At 37.7% G+C, this 12,489-nt stretch overlaps 1 protein-coding gene across 4 annotated transcripts; it reads right to left on the bottom strand.

The window, feature by feature from the left end:
- Positions 1 to 2,105: 2,105 nt before the first annotated feature.
- LOC124166990 (cytochrome c oxidase assembly protein COX16 homolog, mitochondrial) lies at positions 2,106 to 5,245 on the bottom strand. Of its 4 annotated transcripts, none has more exons than XM_046544747.1 (5): positions 4,897 to 5,245; positions 4,511 to 4,677; positions 4,316 to 4,430; positions 3,821 to 4,207; positions 2,106 to 2,362 (listed from the first exon to the last, which is right to left on the bottom strand). In XM_046544747.1, exons 2-4 carry the CDS (start codon positions 4,630 to 4,632, stop codon positions 4,154 to 4,156), a joined length of 291 nt encoding a protein of 96 aa, XP_046400703.1. In that variant the 5' UTR covers positions 4,633 to 4,677; positions 4,897 to 5,245; the 3' UTR covers positions 2,106 to 2,362; positions 3,821 to 4,153. The 4 variants fall into 4 exon arrangements, with proteins under 4 accessions (XP_046400703.1, XP_046400701.1, XP_046400700.1 ...); XM_046544745.1 differs by having other exon boundaries at positions 4,901 to 5,244; XM_046544744.1 differs by having other exon boundaries at positions 4,884 to 5,241.
- Between the last annotated feature and the right edge of the window lie 7,244 nt (positions 5,246 to 12,489).

Below are 12,489 nucleotides of genomic sequence, written 5' to 3'. Positions count from 1 at the left end.
TCAGCAAATGATTTCCCACCTAAGGTCCACTACCCTCTTGTGCAGTTTCAGCCATACACAAATGATGAAAGAGCCACCTATCCCTCCAATCAACGCCTATTTTCTTGAGAATATCCATTAGCTTTACCCAGGGCACAAATTCTTTTTCAAAATCTTCATCCAAATACTCGTTAGCCACATCCCCATTCGTCTGCTTAATATCCTCAATGCCAATTTCAATGAGTGTAATATTAGGCTAATTGTTCCATAATCTCTGCATTCAACAGGTTTCTTCTTTCTTGCTATTAGAGTTAGAACAGTTTTCACAAAATCCTCCAGTCCACATCCCTCCCCATAGATCCATTTAGATTTATGCTAATTTAATTTTTTCCAGAAGTGAAAGGCAAGGCAAAAAAAGACAAGTGAAAATAAACAATTTAGTAGATGTGAAGAGAATTTTAAATGTATAATTTGAAAACTCCTTGATTTAGCACCAGCAGTGAATAGCAATGCAGATATTTCGCATTGTGCTTCAAAATCTGTCTCCTTCCTCATCCCACAGGATTCCTTATCCTGTATGTGGAAGAAAGATATTGGAGCCGGAGACTTGGGAGTTATCCTCTCTTACCCCTTTTAGAATGTGCCATGGTATACCTTAGAGGAGTCTACAAAGACATCCTGAAAAAACTAAGGTTGAACCCAATGACAAATTTGAGGAAGTGCAAACACATACTGAAGTCTGGTCAGAAGCACCGTCCAGGAGAAAAAATCCAAACATATCAGAAGTTGTTTTAGAACAGAACATTTTTCTGTGAACAAAGGCACATTCAATCCTGTATTTACAAAACAGATTAGTAAGAGTTCAAATATTAGATTTAGCTGGACATTGGCATTTGAACAAAAAGAGCCTCCCATTTGCTCAGTCCAAACAGGACCGTTAAGAATATGCTATGTTACGTATGTTAGTGGAGAAGTCTGCTCTTACATTGAGCGAGACCTCTGAGCAATCACTCCCTCTGAACCCACTCATTGACTCCTTTTAAAATGGACAGCTTACTTTCAACTTCTTGAAAAATGCCACAAGAAATATCTCTTTCTACCGATTACAATTGAAATATTCCACTATTTCACCAATTTCTATACTATCATACTACACATGTTCAGTGGTGGATAAATAGAAGGGGTTTTCACTCCCCCTTTCGGTACCACCCGCATTGCTGAACATTACAGAGCTACAATTGTAACTTTTTTAGATCATAAGATGGCATTGTCTTGTGTACGTGTTTATCAGGTTAAATAAAACTTTCTTACATTTTGAGTGTGACTTGATTATTTTTTAATAAGGTGGTTTCCTATTACTTTTTTATTGCCTAAATCGAAAGATTATTACTCCTGGAGTACGTACTTCACGCTTTTAGATTTTTGAATGACGATATCTATTTTTTGCAATTAACTGAAAATTTTCAAGCACTCAAAAACGTGACGGCTAAGTGTGAATGCCGGGAAAACTGTGTGTGACGTCGTTCTGGTTCCCGCTGCCGCAAGTGAGGTGACCTTGGGGCGAGGCTTTGAGCTCTGATACGACGCAGGATGCTAGCAGGTAGCAGAGTACCATGCTAGCTGGTAGTGCTGGGCTTAAATAAGGATTGTTAATACCTTATCAAACGAAGAAAACTTTCCGACCTTAGCCAGTTTTTAAACGAGATTATTAAGACGTTTCCCTGAGCACTGTGCCTCATGCATGCATTGGTAATCTCAGACGATGTAAAACTCCTATCTACTCGTATAGAAACTAGGTCCGTGGGATGTCGCTTAGAGTGGCATCGCAGGGCACCAATCTGGGCTTTTTCAAATGAGGATTAAATCGACCATTGCCATTCGTCTAAACCGGTATTTCTAAAACCAAATATTTTGTATATTATGAATACACTAATGGTGGGTAACGAATCGCAATCAATGCCTTTCGTTTTCTTTGATGAAGGAAACTACCCTATTATGATTAAAGTAAAGGTAGCTCAAGATATCTTTTGCTTGTCCCCCTTTGAATGTTTTCTGTATCTACCATTGAACATGTGGGTATTCACGTAGGGAAAAAGGTACATAAATTCTCCATTTAAATAAAAAAATTACAATAAAACATTTATTTATTCATTTAAAAAAATATTTCTCTGAAACTCTAAGGAGGATAACAGTGACTCTCTCAATTAGGCTCGGCATTCGGTGCCTCTTGAGATTAAGGTACTTCTTCATTTTTATCACTGACTTGTGATGGAGACAGAGTAACCTCACAGTCGTCATCATTAAATTGTGGTACATACTGGTTGCGCAGTTGAATTGCTTTGTAATACGAAGTTATGCTGACTCCAGAGATGTGCCTATAAAACTGCAAAAAAATATCAAAACATACAATCAAACACATACAATCAAATTTAATGAACTAATACAATAATTTGATTATCACTAAATCTAACAAATCCTTCCAAACATCAATCCCTTTGTGACCAAACTCACTACTTTTGCCAACTGAGTTAAAGATTCAATGCCAGGCCTACACAAAATTTCACTCTATTATGGGCAGGAGCATAGCTAGAAATTTGCTTTGGGACAGGGTTTAGGGGTGTGAACATGGGCGTACTCAGTGGGGGGCAGGAGTGGGCAGCTGCTCCCCCCCCCTTGAAGCAAAAGTAAATTAAGTTCAAAACGAAATTTTTGAACAAATTTTCTTTAAATCCAAGGGTACGATATTAGTATAAAACATGCAATTAAAATAAAAATATTTTTTCCGAGAAAATAATTTTAAAAACTAATAAAGCCCTGTAATAATTTTCTTCAATTTTGGTTTCATAACCTTTTACGCATTACAACTTGAACGACCATGGCTTGCCCCCCCACCCACTAGTTTTGATCCTGGGTATGCCTTTAGGTGTGAAGCTTGTGATATGCAGATTGCCTTCATTGACATTTTGTGGCCAATTCACAAATCTCAAAACAGATACATTCCATAACATAAGCTAGTTATTTCATTCGCGAAATACTGACAGTTAAATTCATCGACTGTAATTACAAGAGAAAACATTACAGGGTGACTGAAGACCTTACATACTGTATACATGCCTCCTTCTAGGTCTCCCTTGCACGATTATCTCTCCCTAATCGTATTGGCCTCCCTGTTACCATTCAATCCGATCCCTCCTTAGAATAGACAGGAGTCACAAGTCTTCCCCACCAACTATTTCCCTCCACTCATGGCTGCTGTACTAATTTAGATGTCATGAGCCTCCATATGGACTCAGCGGAAGTAGCAGAGGGGCCAGAGAGAGATGAGTAATAAAACAGAGGGAGGAGATGACAGCCAGAGAAAAATGAGAAAGCAAGGAAATGATGAATGTTAACCCTAGTAAAAACCGAGCATTTTATCACTTTTCAACCTCTCCCTAGGCTTTCCTCCTCACCATCACACCTTCCTCCATTTCATCAACCTAGTTCTCATAAATATGTATTAGGACATGTACTGGCTATGCCAAGAAACCACTTGTAACCTGACAATGGTGTACCAACTTCGTAATCAGGACATAAGTAAATTTGAGTAGGCGGAAAAATTGGACCTTGTTACTACATTCACATTACCAGCGTAGGCCTTTATATGCATTGACAGGGGCAGTATCTAAATATCTGGAAGGGGCAGGAAATTTGAATGCCAAGTGAATGCGGTTCTAGATCATGACAGTTCACTCAACTACAAGACATCAGTTACTAAAATAGTTCAGCTAAAATATGAGATACATGACACATTACAAATAAATTATTACCGAGTAGGATGCTAGGGGATTACACAACTCACCAATACTGTAACGATGGGTTCTTCACGAGGAGAAACGTCCACGTAACCAAATATTTCAATCAGCCTTCCTTGAGGTAAGTCGGTGTTCAACGGTTCGACATTAAGTTTAATTCTTGGCCCAGTGCTGGAGTGCAAAGGACTAGTAAAATAAAGGACTACAATGTCATCCACTTCACAACACACCTTTCCCACGACACGCACATTATTATTCCTCCAACATCTAGTTGATTTAATCAACACTATGTCCTCTATCGTGGTATACACGAAAGGAGAACCAAAATCGGGGGTTTCAACGTGTTCCTGCGCCATTCTGTCAAAACACTCCTATCACAGCTATTTCTCCCAGGGTCTGGGTCCTCTTACATTGGTCCAGTTGTCGATATCTAGCTGCAAAGAAACACATCAGAACCAATAATTGCATGTTAACGATAACCTATGCCCAATAAATTTTATTACAGTAAATTCTAGAAAATATTCTAGAAATTGGACACGAACATTTTTTATTTTTTCATATTCTGTCTCCAAAGTTACTTCACCAGGTTTTTTCATGTTGACACCAAACTTTTCCATCAATTCCGGATTTACTGGAGCCTTTTTGGAAAAGCGGTATCTGTAAATAAAATCGAAGTTTCAACCATATGATACTTCGACGACATAAAACATGATGATGCTATCTTAGAACATATATACCTTATTTGTGAAAATTGTTCTAATGCGAAAGACGACCCAATCATCAAGATGATAAACGGCAAACCATATCGGAATGATTTTCTCTTCGTCACAACATTTATTTTTTGCCTCCAGTCATTCATTTGGGCGATAACTTCTCGTTTAACCCTATTTCAATCCGTTTCAACCTATAATACCCCACAATAACCAAAGCTGATATCACCTCGGATACTCAAGGAGCTCAGAAGCCAAAGGAACCCAAACTACACTAGCCAACACTACTCGGTGTGAGATCCATAGGCATGAGCATACATCGGACGATGAATGGTATGATTAAATCCAAGAGTTAGAGAAAAAATATAATAGATTTTCTGATAGCCAATGAACTCACTACCTTCCATACATACAAACCGGCAAAATTTTATCGCAGGTTCACTTCATTTCCCTTGCCATGCACACATCGCCCGTGATCCCGCAGCAGTAGAAAAATAGTTGAATAACGACGATTTGAATAATGAAAATCCACGGTTGCTGAGGATGTAAACAGGTAAATGAACCGCAAGAACTGGCAAGAACTCTTATCCTCTTGATGTGTAGTTCTGGATTAGAACACCTCGAGGACAGTTATAAAAGAGATGGGACATAGAACCATGAGAAGCAAAAAACGTGCATGAACGTGACGTATAGAACCACGCTGTGTAACACACGCCCTTTAATGAAAGGGCCTTAAAGGCGATAGAAGCATCGAGCCACTGAAAATTGAATTCGAGCCTATCACTTGCACTTGGATTTTTGAAAACACTATCAATCTTGGCAAATTTATCGAAAGTAATACTAGACCCGCGTTGCGTTTTCATTGCCATAATACTTACATTTTCCAGTGCGCTTACATTTTACCTCTGATATAAATTGCAAAGAATCTACGCATAACTTATATTTCAGTAAAAAAAATGCATTGCTATCTATGGACTATACTCTGCTGAGGAAAAGCCTTCGGAAATGCTTTTATGATGCTTAAACTACAGTAATCAAAGAGACTGTGAATGAAATGAGTTCTCCTTGCATCATCGTAAATCGCGTCTACTTCGATCGAATACCATTCATATCTATGAATTTAATCACAACGAACTTATCAAGTAACCAAAGGCCGGCCTGACGAGGCTGTCACCACAACTGGAAAAATTTAGCGATAAAATAAAAAATTGCATTTAAGTGTGGCGCCCCCGTTTGAAAAATGTCAATTCCAGTCTCGCCTCTCGTACTTCCAGGGTGCGTTCCGAATCACGCATCATGCGCATCAACGCATGACCTTGATGCAGCCGTTCCGAAATTGCATCAAGGCATTGATGCGCTTATGCTGATGCGTGATTCGGAACGGCTTGATGCGATATGAGCGGCAAGTATTCCCCCGTTCAAAATACCCGCAGGCACCCGTGCTGGAAGATAGTTCGGGTTAAGCGATAACACAATGATTGATATGCCAAAATTTAATGTGCATAGTACTTATGATGACGAAAAACGTTTATTGATGCGTATGTTAAAACTTAATTATATTCATTACGGTCGATCGAAAGTTCCAAGCCGTAACTTGCAACTCATATTTACTTAAAATAGCGATAGACTGAGCGAATTGACGGGAATTTTTGCAGCTAACTCGAACAACGGTCAATAAGGAAGCGTAGTGTATAGTATATCTCAGCCATCAGTGAGTTTTACGGGTCAAATTGTTTTGAAGAGACGATTTTTACGATCAATAGTACGTAGATTTAGCTGCTAGACATCAATTTATGGCTTTCCGACTTGAAAACAAATTTTTTTCATAAAAATCGGGAAGGAATACTTAATACATCGATAAAATTTTCACAAATACTTTGTCATACTGCATATATAATGCTTAAAAATTAACTCCAAGATATTTTTATTTAAGTATTCTACCGCTTTTTATTAAGGTAGGTTTGCATGGAGCATTCCAAAAGTCCCCCTTGCCCTCGTTGACTTCCCTCCTGAATTCACAACTTCACCCTTTTCATGCTATCTAAAAATCCTATTCTCTCCTTTGTTTACCCAACATTCTATCCCCTAATAGTGTTTTCAACATCCACTCCCAACTCAGTACTTGCCTAATCCATACTTCCTGTCTCCTTTGAATGCTATCCAGAAGCTGTCTCTCCTCACTCAACATGTCTCGCACTTTGACCTTCTTTCTTCTCTCAGTCCACTTCACTTTCTCCTTAACACACATCTCGAACACCTCCAGCCTCTCCCATTCTCCTCCCTAAGTGCCCATGTTCCCACACTGTAAGGTGCTATACTCCAGATCAAAATGTTACAAATTTATCAACCAATGTACTTTCTGTAAGCAAGCTAGTTAAAAAGACACAGCTGTCTTGTTTAATGCATCTGGGTACAGCTTATTTGACGCCAGATCTTTGGAAGTAAAAGGAGTGATCTAGCCACTAGTTATGAAGAAAATGGTATATGTTGTCAAGATTTGAAACAATATAATTCATAAAGTAAAAGTAATGCAACTTGTTACGTAGGATTGACTGTCAAAGCAGTAGAGGACTGTTTACTAAGTCTGTGGCACAAGAGTAGCAGACTTGTGACAGAGTAACATGCAGGTTATAATGTGGTTGTCAGTGGTGTGGATTGTACCCCTAATAATTAATTTCAGCCTTGTATAGCATATGTTGATGGCATGTTAGCAAAGAAATGATTCAAGATAAGTGCTAGAATGGAAGCTGTATGTAATAAATTAAGTCTGATCCTCTCAGAATTGTGTGGTCTGATGGTATTATAGGTGAAAATATATTTATATTATTTATGCAAAATATACATATAAATTCAGGGGTAAGGAAAGAAAGGGATAGGAACATGGAATAGAAAAAGGACGAGGACAATGTATGCTCACCTTAACTGATGACTGCACAAGAAAGGTTTTTGTTTTCTTTATTAAAAGTAAGGAGTCTCATTTAGTCCTACAATGCTATACAATTTTTGAGGCAAGCATGGAGAATGAGACAGGGGACAATATGAAATGCCTGCATACAGATAATGGGGGTGAATATATGGGACAGGCATAACAGGGGAGGTTAAGGGCATGTGTGATAAAAGATTAAACTACAAAATCTTATAATCTTCAAGCAGAAATGATTCGCTGAGCAAATAGAAAGCTAGGTACAAACTCTCTGGCATCAATTTACTAAAATATTATTGGGTTGAAGCTTGTTGAGAAGATGTATATCTCGAAACAGTAACATCCAAAGCAGGAGGGAATGCATTACCTGAGGAGAGATGGTCTGAACGAAAATTTAATCGAAGACATCTAAAAGTATTTGGATGTATTTTCTATGCTTATGTGGCTACAGAGCAATGAAAGATGCTGGATGCCAAATGCAAAAAGTATTGGCAATTGTGAGGAGTCAAAAATGGTATTTTTTGACTGACCCTGATATTGCGGGAAGATTCATCGAAGCATGTGATATAGTATTCTTTGTAAATATGTTTAGGGAGCTTAAACCAGTCCAAATATCTCTTGGTAACTCTTTTATTCTACCTAGGCTCTTAGGGGATAAGGGATAATTAGGTACTAGCCTCAACCTGGCAGTGGAGAGAATGGCAGAGCTGAACTCACAAAGGTACCCAAGTAGTGAGGGGAATATCAGAATATCAAGTAATGAAGACTCCATCCCTGAATCAAGTTGTGAGGGTAATGACAAAGTTCCAACTAATGCAGACAGTATTTTTGAGAGTAATCAAGAAAATGAGTCAGTGTTTGGAAGCGAGGAAGCAGAAGAGATGTTTTCTTTAAAAAATGGAGTGGCTCGAAAATTACCAGATCACATAATCTCCTTGTCATCTACTAACTTGACCTGCAATCAACCTTTGTCTCATAGAAGCAGGTTTGAATGTAGCTCCTGCAGTGACCCAAAAACTTTTCCTGATGCTCCATTTCTAATTTTGATTGGTTTTCTTATGTATGCAATGATTTGTACAAGGCCAGATCGCGTCTTTGCAGTGTCGAACTTAAGAAGGTTTATTGATGATTTTACAATGCAATACTGGGCATATGCAAAGAGTATATTAAGATATTTTAATGGGAACTATAAATTATCTTATTCTTAGTAAGGAAAGTTTCTGGAGGGATACAAAAATGCTGACTTTGCCATTGACAAAATAGATTGAACAGATGACAGATCAAATGTTGCAGAACAGATGTTAGTTAATGGAGCAGTAGCTTGGGAAAACAAAAAGCAGTGCTGTGCAGTGGCTATGTATACAATAGAAGGCGAGTATGTAAGTTAGGCAGCTGGGCATTGTCCATTAACTTAGAGTGGCATTCATCAAATAGAATTTAGCATTTCCTCCTGATTTTACAAAATTTTATACGGTGTAATTATGACTGAAAATTGAACGTAAACATTGAAAACCGGTAATCACTATATAGTTATGGCGATTTCCGATTTTCAATGTTTTTGTTTACTTTTCAATGTTTGATATCATATGATGCAGCTTCTTAAGACAAATACCCAAGTTCAACTGAGAACCATTTCGGAAACCCATTACTTTTGAAAACATTGATAGAAGTGTGCCTTTAGTTGGATAGCATTTAGGAGGACACTGAAAATAAGTTGGCCGCGTCATCAATGCGTCGATTAAAGAGTATTTGGAGCCAATTTATAAACTAACTGCAGTACTGCAATACGTATTTATCCGGGCTTACCAAATCACACGCTATGAACAAAACAATTGCACTGAATACTCAATCAACTCGATGGGGTTCTTCAAGCACACATCACTGCAGTGTACATGTAAATCAAGCACACATCCATGATCCTTGCATAAATAAACTAATTGATGATGTTAATTTATCACGGCATCACTACCCTGAATGTCCCTTTACTTGTGGTACCATAACGTGAACTGATCTCTTTAGCAGGGGAAAATAATTTTAGTACCTACCGAGCAAATTCACTTGCAATGAATGTATAGTTTCGCACATTAAATAGCTAATAAACGTTTGGCAAAATGGCAATAATTTGCAACATATATGCCTTCAAATGATAGACCAGTGAGATTATGCAAAGCGTAAGCAATTCTAATATTCCGACGAACAAAGTCTTAGATACTATTATACTATAAACCACAGTCTCTATGCTATAAACACTCCCTGATGTAGCTTTTCAACTTATCTTTTCACAATATAACGTTAGAGTGTCGAAAATTTCCACAAGTTAGTGTACAGAAGCAAAATTACGGTTAAAACTACCACGCCTGCATATCAGTGTGTGAAATTAAAGATCGTATTTTGCATTTTTTTACCACCAATTAAATTAATAACGGTTGTAAACAAGTTACATACACGCACACTTCAACGCAACGGATATACATTTTCCCATATTCAATTTTATATGGACTAATTATTTCAAAAACTAATATCTATAACTCCTTAAACTCTTTCCTACGATAATAGAAGCACAATATAGTCGTGTAAACACCCTATGCAAACACAAAACACCAGTCAAAATTTTAAAGGTTGCGCCCATTTTCGCCTTCGCATCAACTGCATCAAGAATTTCTGATGCGAGCCGATGCGAGTTGATGCTTCCGAAACCTCGAAATATGCTCGTTGCAGGGCCGCATCCAGCCCCCTCCAACTCCCGGCCGCTAGGTGGCCCTAAAGCTTCCGTGCGAGGGAATCGCCGATAGATGGTGCTAGTGGGTGTTTGCGCGTCCAGCATTACGAAATTGCATTGAACCAAATACAATACTTGATCGCTGGAACAACGAATTTAAAATGCCTTCAACTGAATTGAACACTAAGAAGCAATTTAATAGCCTTTTAATTTCATTGACAGCCAGTTAGAAAGTCCATGTACAAAAAACATTGCCTTTAGAAGAAATTGAAAATGAGATGTTGTCGTCTGCTAGCAGTCGTATTTTATTAGCTCTACTTCGTAAAAAAGAAGTTATTTGCGTCCTGATCATCATATATTTATCGCTAACGGCATACTGCCTGACATATAATTATCAAGGTATCGGTCCCCAAAAAAAAATTGGCGATACAGACAATCGAGTCGGCGTTTCCTCCAGCGCTGAATGGGGAAATAAGTTTTGGCTGCAGAAATCTCCTTTAAACTCTCATTAGGTCACCTTAAACAGGCAATCCTAAACTGGTAGCTACGATGATACGGTTATCTCCGATTCAGAAATTACAAGATCCGCAATGAGAAAAACTGGCCCAAAATTAATTACTGAAAGCTTCACATAACGACTCATATTAAGATTAGATTAAGACTTAATGGTTATTCTGAAATGGAAAATGTACGTTTGAGAACCCTAATTAAGACTTTAGGCACAACAAAAACACCTTGCTAAATTCTTAACCCAAGAAAGTCACAGAAATAGACATCACAAGATCAACCGAAACAGCAACCAATGTAAAGGAAAAGGGGACGTCTGGGAACGGTAGTTGAAGGAAGAGATTGTTGTTAAATTTAAAATGCATTTATTCATGAAAGCACAAGCACTATCATTAACACTGTACAGGCGAGCTTAAAGGATAAGGGCAAAGGTTGGAAGTGTGAAAAATGTAAATAAATCTCGAAGTTCATGAAGATTTGAGGGTTTTCCACGGTTGTGGCAGCATCACTTCCACCAAAAGATCTGGAGATGAATGACCGCCTAGAAATAGAAAATTTTCAAAATTAGGCAAAATTTAAAAAAATATATTTAAAAAATGAGTTGCAATCCTAGGTCGTATCAGTTATAAATGTGGAATGACAGTACTTTTACCACGAATAATCTCCACAGTTAGCTAATAATGGCGTTACACGAGGTTATGTCACACCAAAAATGTGAGGCTTTGAGGCACGAGAAAAATATCATAATGAAAGGGTGGGGCCAAATTTTCGATTGCAAATATCAAGAGCTAAATTCATCCTTTCAATTCTTAATATTACGACCATTTACTCTATTCTCATGACTTCCTTTTTTATTACAGATAGTAACCCCTGCCCCTTTTCAGCAAAAAATATCCTGACCACATTACTGTTGTTGCACTTTGTTTACAACTACAACAATTTCTAAACTGCAATGGCAGCAAATCAACAAAATAAAAAAAATATGAAATTAATTATATTTCAACATCCGTAGGCGGATCACCGTTAGTCCGTGTATATTATTTTGCGCTAAACAACATCAATACTTGCATAAAATGAGCATGGATGCAAGCATAACTATCGCTAGGGCGCCATAAATCTTATCCCACCAGATAACAGAAGCTACCATTATAATTTCACTGTCATTAAGTCCTAAAACTAGAGTAGGATGCACATTAACACTTTCACCATGATCATAAAAACATAAATTCACTGCACAACTGTATCTAATAGGAATGAAATAATACAAGTTTTCAATTCGTGGTGGAGCGATATTTTTCCTCTTTCTGTACTGACACAAAATTCTTCACTAAATATCTAAAGCCATCAATTAATTGCATGGCGAGCTACGAAACCACCGAGGTTATACAATTGTAATTAAGTACAATAACACAATTAGTAAAAACTGATGGAACTATGCCTCCACGGCAACATGGCATGATATTATTTCGGTATTATGTGAAAAACATGAACCATTGATTTCCCGCGAAGATAAAAATAAAAATTTCCGTAAATAAATATCGGATGCTTTGCCATATCCTCTTTAAAAACAAGAGAAAGGGCATGCATGGAAGAGTAAACAAAGCCGCCATTGCAGATACTGCAGTATTTCCGCTATCTATTTGCACTGCTAATTTATTCTTAGCGAATAACACATATTTTCAACTAAAAAACGAGGTCACTGAGATCTAAAACCACGAAAAAATTACCAAATTAACGATAATAGAGCCATAAAACTAACATCGGTAACCCACCGCATTTTGAGTACTTACCACTGCTTTGAAAAAACTTTAATTTTCAGCTCAGCATTCCTTCCTGGTTTTCCTGTATCTTGTAGAA

The sequence above is a fragment of the Ischnura elegans genome, chromosome 10 (assembly GCF_921293095.1).
Source record: "Ischnura elegans chromosome 10, ioIscEleg1.1, whole genome shotgun sequence".
NCBI lineage: Eukaryota > Metazoa > Arthropoda > Insecta > Odonata > Coenagrionidae > Ischnura > Ischnura elegans.
The sequence above is the reverse complement of the archived record's forward strand: the minus strand, read 5'-3'. Positions and strand labels throughout refer to the sequence as shown.